The following is a 9,394-nucleotide window of genomic DNA, read 5'->3' as shown; positions in this document are numbered from 1 at the left end:
CACAGGCCTGCCCCATGTGGGTCTCAGAGGTGCTGATTCTCCCCTGGGGTCTTCAGAAACGGCACAGGCCTGCCCCATGTGGGTCTCAGAGGTGCCGATTCTCCCCTGGGGTCTTCAGAAACGGCACAGACCTGCCCCATGTGGGTCTTAGACTCCTGCCTCTAGAATGGTGAGAATAAGCTTCTGCTCCTGACCCTGCAGGGTGTACACCCAGTCTCAGCCAAGGCCTCATCACATCAGACACAGCTCCTCCAGATCTCAGCTCCAGGCTCTTTCCCACCTGCCTCTGCCTCTCTTTCCAACCTTCTCCCTCTTGCCCTTGACTCCCATCGATTCTCCATCCCCACTGAGACCCACAATCCTTTGAAGGCAGGAACCATGACTGTCTAGTTCACAACCTCCCCCATCCCAACACTATGTGAACATGAAAGGGATTCGATGAAATTAATACAAACAGATCATGCAGTTACATGCTACATACACTAACACAGAAGGATAAATGCCTCTCAAAAGCTCCGTGAAGGCTGGGTACAGCAGCTCACACCTGTAATCCCAGCACTCTGGGAGGCCAAGGTGGGTGGATCACCTGAGGTCAAGAGTTTGAGACCAGCCTGGCCAATATGCCTTTCTCTACTTAAAATATAATCCTGTCTCTACTTAAAATACAAAAAATTAGCTGGCCGTGCTAGTGCACTCCTATAATCCCAGCTACTCGGGAGGCTGAGGCAGGAGAATCCCTTGAACCTGGGAGGTGGAAGTTGCAGTGAGCCGAGATCGTGCCATTACACTTCAGCCTGGGCAACAAAAGTGAAACTCCATCTCAATTAAAAAACAAAAAACAAACAACAACAACAACAAACACTCCATGAAGATCATTCCATTCAGGGTATTAAGCCAGGAAGCCCCGTTCACTGGAGATCAAGACCATCGTACATTCAATAGAGCCCCTTGGACTGCATTATCCAAGGCAGGGCCAATAGCAGAACCAACCGAGGAACTGGGCATATTCTCAGGGAAAAAGCCTGCAGCCCAGCAAGGATCATCTGTACGGCGCCACAGCTTCATTTCACGGCTCCAAATATGTTTGGGGGGGACGTCCGAACTCGCATTCATCTGCTTATTTATATAGATTGTTTAAGGCTAAACCCTAAAGGCTATTTCTATTAGCACAGCTTTTTTCTTTTTCTTCTTTTCCTACTGAGCCATCCTTTAAAGGTATTCTGATGTGGTCTGAATGCCTTGTGTGTCTCGTTACAGGATTCTTTTTTAAAGGGAAGACATGAACTTTATTATGGCTTGGAATTGATCTGGTATGGGGTTTTCCAAATGTCTGCCATTTGTATTCTGCTTTTATGATTTTTATCACATCTGTGTGCCCAAGTTATCATCATGTAATATTCCACCTCCCCTTTTTCATCATGTTTTCTTGGGTGATCTCAGGATTTGGTGTTAAGATTTTGTTAAATACACCGAGTAACAAAGTATCTAAAGCCAGACACAGTATTTCCAGTTTCCATTCACTCAAAACACAGTAATTAAATGCTTTTGTAATATGACACACACCTGCCCACACTCATTTTACCACCTGCCCCTCAATTTACATACTGTGCAGTGTCATTGAAAAAATAAGGCATTTGGAACCTCTCCTACTACTAAATAGCAGGTAACCATGTACATTCACGTACACACAGGCAAGCCTGACTATGCACCAAAGCCATGTACACCTGATACTATGTACCTGACACCATGTACCAGACCCAGTACTCTCAACTTTTCAAGCAAGGTTCTCTTGCCCACACTGGCCAGCAAGAGAAGCCTCCGTGTCCTAGCACACACTGGAATGCCTCAATTCACTGGGAGTTTGTCTGCTGTCATTCGCTCAGCACACGTGTTTGCAGAAACACGTTACTCTTCATATGTAAGTTAGAAAGGCTCCAAGGACCCTTGAATGACAGCATTCTTACTTGCCTGTTCTAAACCTTCTTTCTGGTTTCTTTACTGATATTTAATTTGTATATCATAAAATTCACTCATTTAACATATATAATTTCATGGTTGTTAGTGTATCCAGAGTTGTACACCTATTACCACAACTGATTTCAGAACATTTTCTTCAGCCCCAAAGGAAACCCCCTAACTGTTAGTAGTCACTACTCATGCCCCGACCCCAGCCCCTGGCAGACACTCATCTACTTTCCGTTTCTATGAAGTGACCTACGTTTTTGTTTGTTTCTTTTTTGAGGCGGAGTCTCACTCTGTCTTTCAGGCTGGATTGCAATGGTGCCATCTTGGGCACTGCACACTCGCCTCCTGGGCTCCAGCGATTCTTCTACTTCAGCCTCCTGAGTAGATGGGGTTAGAGGCGCCAGCCACATGCCCAGTTTGTTTTCGTATTTTTAGTAAAAGCAGGGTTTCACCATGTTGGCCAGGCTGGTCTCCAACTCCTGACCTCAGGTGATCCTCCTGCCTTGGCCTCCCAAAGTGCTGGGATTACTGGTATGAGCTACTGCACCTGGCCAAGTGACCTACTTTTGAATATTTTATATCAATGAAATCATATAATATGTACAACTGGCTTCTTTCACCTAGCAAAACGGGTTCAACATGAATCCACGTTGGAGCATAAATCAGTACTTCATTCCTTTCTGTGGCTGAAAAATATTCCATTGTTCCTATGATGTTTGTTCATTCATTAGTTGATAGACACTGAAGTCTGTTTACATCATGGGTTTGATGTACTAATTACACACACACACACACACACACACACACACACACACATAACAGACAGTAAAATAATTTTCCACGTCGCCTAAAAGCATCTTGCAGACACCAGCAGCATGTGCGTTACCCTCTAGGAACCACTGGGCCTGACGTGAGCCTAGGCATGCGTTGGTTCCTCCGAGCCCTGGAAAAGCCCCCAGTCTCTCTTCCAATGGGACACACCCAGTTAGTGACCATCCCTGGCCCTCTGCTTCTCTTGCCTTAGCAAATAGCCATGGAAGAGCTACTGACAAAGTCACACCACAGCACAAAGCTGGGCTGCCCATGCTTCTCCCCGTCTCGGCCACCAGGACCCAGGGCTTGGGAGGACTTAAGAGAATCACTTTGTAGAAGGGCGGGTCCCCTGGACTTAGCAGCATCAAATGCCCTGACTCCCAGCCCTGTGTGCCCCGTGTGGCCATGGGTTCCACGCCCATTGCCTCTCTGATAGCCTCCTTTGTAAAACAAGGACTTGGATCGAGTTCTAAACTAGTTACAAGAGCTAACACCCATTATTCACCATATGTCATGTGAGCACTCGCGTGGACCAACTCCTTTAATCCTGTCAGCCACCCAAGGAGAGGGTATGTGACCATTCCCAGTTTTCAGAGGAGGCACAGAGAGCTAAGAAACTTGCTGGAGGTCACAAAACCAGCAAGTGGCAGGGGCAGAATTTCAACAGAGGCAGGCTGGCTCTGGGGTCCTTGTTCTTAGCCAGAACGACCCAGAATCCCAGGCAAAGAGTGAGAAGAAAGGTGATGCAGTTTGAACGTGTGCCTCCACCCAAACCTCAAGTTGAAACATAAGCCCAGTGATGGAGGTGGGAGGAGACTGGATGACGGGCGGATCCCTCATGAATGGTTTAGCCGTCCTTGCTACAGTGAGTTCCTGTGAGATCCTGTTGTTTAAAGCCGGTGGCACCTCCCCTCCCTCCATCTCTGGCTCGCGCTCTTGCCAGGTGATATGCCTGCTCCCCTTCCCCTTCCGCTTTGATTGGAAACTTCCTGGAGCTTCTCCAGAAGCTGAGCAGACCCCATGCTTCCTGTACAGTCTGCAGAACCACGGGCCAATTAAACCTCTTTTCTTAATAAATTACCAAGCCTCGGGTATTTCTTTTTAGCAATGCAAGAACAGCCTAATACAAAAGGGACCTCCTGCCCCAGATCGTATGCTTTGATTCATTTTGCAAGCATTCACCAGGTACTCTGCACCGGTCGGAGAGGTCGGAGAGCGTGCTATTGGGAGAGTGAGGTTTGGGTGACAGGGATGTACCTTCCCCAAACCTTCCTGTTCCACAGCCTCCCCAACTTCTCTTGCTGCAGGGAAGGTTTCAGAGTTCATTTACTGAGGAAGGAGACCCAGGCGTCTAAGATCACCTCCCCCTTGACTTCCACACTGCATTTCAATAAAAGAAAAGGCTGGCCAACTGGTGCCTCCTAAATCGCCTTCCTGTAAATAGCAGGCATGGCGTAGGGGAATCTCTCCAGAAGACATTGTTTTTACTTAAACAAGATCAAAACTCCACCCCACTCCTCCATCTGCCAAGACCCTTTCATATGTGATTTCTAAAGCTGTAAACCCAAGACTCTTTCACCTGTAATTTCTAAGGCTGTAAACCTAAGATTCTTTCATGTGTAATATCTAGAGTGTAAGCCTATATAGACAGAGCTTCTCTTGGTTAGACGAGCTTGGTCATTTAGACAAATTGTCGCCTGGCTCCCGGCCATGATAGTAGTAATAATATAATAATAAACACCTCTTCCCTCCCAGTGTTTGAGAGGTCCGTTTTTCGAGGCCGATCCTGCTTCATTACCACCCTGGCAAGAAAGGGTGGCCACAGCATCCTTACCTGACCCCAATCGTGAACATACTGAGGAGCTGTTTCCCTTGCAACCAGCCAATGAGCATGATGAGACCTGGGAAGAGAAAAAAAACGCCCTTAACTCCATATGCACAGCTCACGCTGATGCCTGGAGGCAATTCGAACCCACTTCCTTAAAGAGTTTACAGGACACATGCACAGAGAAACCACTGATAACCTCAAACACTTTCAAAGCCTCTCCTTTTTTCTCTTTAAGGGAGATACGTTTACACCTAAAAAAAAAAAAAACCTGGTTTTACTTTCTCAGGAAAGGTCCAAGCCAAGTTTAAGTTAAAGACCTGATTCATTTATTTTACACTGTTTGCAAGCATTTACATCTTATTCCCAAAGTTTCCCACCTGCTGTGTGTATCCAGGACATGCCCCTGTGTGGTGTTTGGTGTGGCCAAGGCAGCTGCTCCTGTGATGGGCAGATGGGCCACTGTTTTTTTAAAATTATTTTATTCTGTGGCACTCACGACTAAACATACTCCATTTCCATTTTCCTTCATCAATAATTTACCAAATATTTACTGAGCACCAGGAACTTCCCTAGGTGTAGGGGACAGGGAGGTGATCACAGATAGACCCTCAAGGCAGTCTGTGCTCAGCATAGCTCCTGGGTCACAGCAAACACCAGCCTAATCGTTAACTCTTGTTGCCATCATTATCAGAAGGAGTGAGTAGGGACTGGGAAGGTGGGTGGGGTTGCCGGGTGACACCCTTGGAGAGCTTGCTAAAGAACATCACCTTTGCTTTGCCGGGGACAGGGAGCCAGGGATGTTTTCTGCTGGGTGGTAGTGGCGTGTGTGCATATGTGTACTGGGGGACGGGGCTGCCACAGTATCTGGTAGTTTTGTTTTGGGCATCCTACAATTAGCTATTAAACTCAGTCATCAGCTGAAATCTTAGCCAGAGCCCAAATTAACTCAAATGAAACAGATGAGCAGGGAGAGCGCTATTGGAAACAGGGCTGAGGCAGTGAGCCTGGAGCCACTCCCGCTGGGAACTTACCCCACCCTCGTGGCCTTCCCATAGTAGAAGGCTGGAGATTCCTCACAGGAGCTCACAAGAACCAACTATGTTCATCTCTTCCAAAATCCCTGTTCAGTATCTACATATTAGTAGCTTGAAATGGCCAAGCAGAGAGTATTTACAACACGGGACAAAAGGCAAATGTTACTTTCCCCTAGAAGTACTGACAAGCATGGCGTTGCTTCCCTGCACCTGCCCTTGGGCCTTCTAGGGGGTCCATGGGACTGAGTTTCAAACTCTCCCTCTGCTAGAGCAGTTCTCAAAAAAAAAAAAAAAAAAATGGCCAGGTGTGGTGGCCCAAGCCTGTAATCCTAGCACTTTGGGAGGCCAAGGTGGGTGGATCACTTGAGGCCAGGAATTCAAGACCAGCCCTGGCCAATATGGCAAAACCCTGTCTCTACCAAACATACAAAAATTAGTCAGGCATGGTGGCACACGCCTGTAATCCCAGCTACTCAGGAAGCTGAGGCAGGAGAGTCACTTGAACCCAGGAGGTGGAGGTTGCAGTGGGCCAAGATTGCACCACTGCACTCCAGCCTGGGCAACAGAGCAAGACTCCAACTCAAAAAAAAAAAGTCTGAGTATATCACAGGCCTTGCTGTGGACATGTCAGTTTCAGTTCTAATTTAACTACAGAAACACGGGCTTACATAATCTGTTTCTCCCAAGACCGTTCTCTGGCTCCACAGTTTCGGCCACACTCACCAGCACCTTCCTTATTATTGCACGTGCTATAGGCAGTGGCTTGTCGCTTTATTCCTTGTTTAAATTTTTCACTCAACAAATGTTTACTGAGAATCTATCTATTAGAGGCCAGGCACTGTTTAATCCTTAAGGCTGGAATAAAGGACACAGAAGCAAGGCCAGAGCTGGAAACAGCAGGAAGAAGCTTGTGAAGGGACTGGGCAGCACCATGGGGATGTTAAGGCTTAAGATCTAGATTCAGGGCTGCAGTATTATGTCAATGCTGTTGAGCATGTTACCAAAGGTCAGGAAGTCCCAGCCCAGGCACAGGCTGCTTAGAAGCATAGAAATATGGTTGAATGCACAGCTAAACTACATTTCCCAGTCTCCTTTGCAATTACATAGGCCACGTGACTCCATTCTGGCCAATAAAAGATGGGCAAATTGATGATTCCGCTTCCTGGTGTAGGCCTTAAAAAGGTCCCCCCACAAGCCTCCATGTTCTCTCTTTTACCGTCTGCTGGCTGAACAGAAGTATGGCCTCCAAGGACCCAGAGGAAGACAGAGCAACAAGTCAGTGCTTATAAGGGAGCTATCCAGGAGAACCGGTGGACCAGGAATACCCACAGACTGTGGCATGAGCAAGGAACAAGCGTTTACTATATTAAGCCAAGAAAATGTAGGGGCTGCTTCTTACAGCAGTCAGCCTGGCCCAACTATACAGAAAGCTCTTGTTGCTTTTGGACCACCTCTGATCCCAATCCCCAAGCCTTATTCAGCTGAGTAGCAAGATATTTGAGAAACGGCCATGGTGGCCACCCCGTGATGTCTCCCTTCCACCTGCAGAGCATTTACACCTTATTCCTAGAACCCGGTATGGAAACTGCTTCACTCACCGATTATGCCAAAGGAGAAGAGTGTCAGTTGCTTTCCTAGCCTGTCCATGCTTTTCTGCAAAGGAGTTTTAGGTGTCTGAAAGGGTGAGCACAATGGGTTAGTTGGACAACAGCCCAGCTTCTGCCTGCCTTTGTTCAAAATGTCTTCACCTTGCCATCCTACAGCTTGAGTATGGGGTACACATATGTCAACATTCATTGACTTCTTAACTGAAGATCTGTGCATGTTACTGTCTGAAAGCTGTTATCTTTATGAAAATGCTAACGAATGTCTTAAATGTTTAAAAAGAGGCCAGGTGTGGTGGCTCACGCCTATAATCCTGGCACTTTGGGAGACTGAGGTGGATAGACAGACTGCCTGAGCTCAGGAGTTCGAGACCAGCCTGGGCAACATGGTGAAACCCTGTCTGTATATAAAAAAAATTAAATCTTTAAAAAGTATACTCACATTAACCACATGCCCCTCATTCCTAAGGAGTAGGCAGGGCTGGTATTATTTGCCTATAATCATCTCAAACTCAAAAATCCCACAGCCCCCTCCTGCCCCTTACCTCTTCAGCCTGCATCATCTTAAACACTTCTCCAAATTGAGAGCTTTCCCCTGTTCCAATCACGACCCCCTGTGTCCAGGAGAGAAAGAGAAGTATGAAATGTAATGGCAGGGAGTCTGTGGGTTATGGGAGCCCAAGGCCTCAGAGCCCCAGGGCTTACCCGGCCCCTCCCATACTGCACCAAGGTCCCCATGAAGACAATGTTGCTCAGGGTGGTGAGGTCCCCGCCGCCTGCCAAGGGGCTGTCTGTTTTACTGCATGGCTCGGCTTCCCCGGTGAAACTGGATTCATCCACCAACAGGTCCGTGACCTAGGAGAGCAAGGGGAAAAGCCTGTGGAATCTCCCTGTCACCCCAGGAATTGGTGTTAAAAGCACAAAATGGGACCAGCACCTCAATGGACATGAAACACAGAACACAGGGAACTCGGAATGAGTGTCACAACAATGGCCTCTGGGTCCTTCAGGGTTGGAAACGCTTTCAGTGAGTGGCCCCTCTTACAAACTTAAAAGCCTCATACCTTCTCTAAATATTGTTTGAAATTTAGATACAATCTAAAAAAAACAAAAGCGATGGTTATTTTAGGAAATATCTTTCAAAACACCTGTGCGCATGCCCTCACAGGCAGTCCACTCTTCACCTTGGAGATGCCTGTACCAGCTGTGCGGCTCCCACACAGTCCCTGAGCCGGCCTATTCCGTCAGAGTCTAAGGCAATATTATCACCGGAAATACAGACCGGGAGGCAGAGACACCCACACTCCCTGGGAAGAGGAAGGGAGGTCCTGACATTTGCAGAATACAGACTATGTGCCAAACCCTGTGCTAAGCTCCCCGCAAGGCTTAGCTGTCAGACCTCGCCACCCCCAATGAAAGATGCTATTATCGTCCCCATTTTGCATATGGGGAAACTGAGGCATGGAGGGATTAAATAATTTGTTCAAGTTTCCACAGCTAGTTAGCGGCATAACAGAGATTTGAACCAACGCTCTGGTTCCAGAAACTATACTCTTAACCATCTTGCAAAACCACAACTTGACCTCACACTTAGCACACATCACTCCCAAGGTGAGGCTCCCGGGGCCAGAACCAAGCCAGACGCCTCTAAGTTCATAGAGCGGGGCTAGGGTGGGCCTAACCCTTGGGACCTGGTCACGTAGGGATGTAACACCAACCTAGAGGGAAGCCATCTTCCACAAAGCACCAGTGAACCAGTTAGATCAGTGATTCCAAAACAGAGGCCTGTGACTTCTCTATAATTTAAAAATGTTTAAATTTAGTAATAATCTTTTAAATATGTGCACTGCCATAGGATCTCAGTCCCCAAGAATGACAGGGGCCACCACTTGTCCAGGCAATGCCTGTCTCCCCGCTTCCTTCCTAATGGACCCCACAGTGTTGGGGAGGCCAGGCCCTGCTGCACGGCCACGTTCCTGCCTCCTGTGGCTCCCACGGGTCCAGCTCTGGACAATAAAGCATAAGAAGTCACTGAGCCGGGCGTGGTGGCTCACGCCTGTAATCCAAGCACTTTGGAGGCCAAGGCGGGTGGATCACCTGAGGTCAGGAGTTCAAGACCACCCTGACCAACATGGTGAAACCCTGTGTTT

General features: G+C 47.7%; 1 protein-coding gene across 3 annotated transcripts in view; it reads right to left on the bottom strand.

Moving 5' to 3' along the window:
* ATP2C2 (ATPase secretory pathway Ca2+ transporting 2) overlaps positions 1-9,394 on the bottom strand; it is a 94,481-nt gene that overhangs the window by 31,497 nt on the left and 53,590 nt on the right. For all 3 annotated transcript variants that reach the window (XM_017543621.2, XM_017543624.2, XM_037743911.1), the window contains 4 exons: positions 7,950-8,099; positions 7,790-7,858; positions 7,239-7,314; positions 4,613-4,679 (listed from right to left, as the gene is read on the bottom strand). In XM_017543621.2, the coding sequence (XP_017399110.1) occupies positions 4,613-4,679; positions 7,239-7,314; positions 7,790-7,858; positions 7,950-8,099 (362 nt within the window). The remainder of the gene's footprint in view (positions 1-4,612; positions 4,680-7,238; positions 7,315-7,789; positions 7,859-7,949; positions 8,100-9,394) is intronic.

This window comes from Cebus imitator, unplaced genomic scaffold, assembly GCF_001604975.1.
Source record: "Cebus imitator isolate Cc_AM_T3 unplaced genomic scaffold, Cebus_imitator-1.0 Scaffold159, whole genome shotgun sequence".
Classification (NCBI taxonomy): Eukaryota; Metazoa; Chordata; class Mammalia; order Primates; family Cebidae; genus Cebus; species Cebus imitator.
Note: the sequence above shows the minus strand (reverse complement) of the source record. Positions and strands in the feature narration are given on the sequence as shown.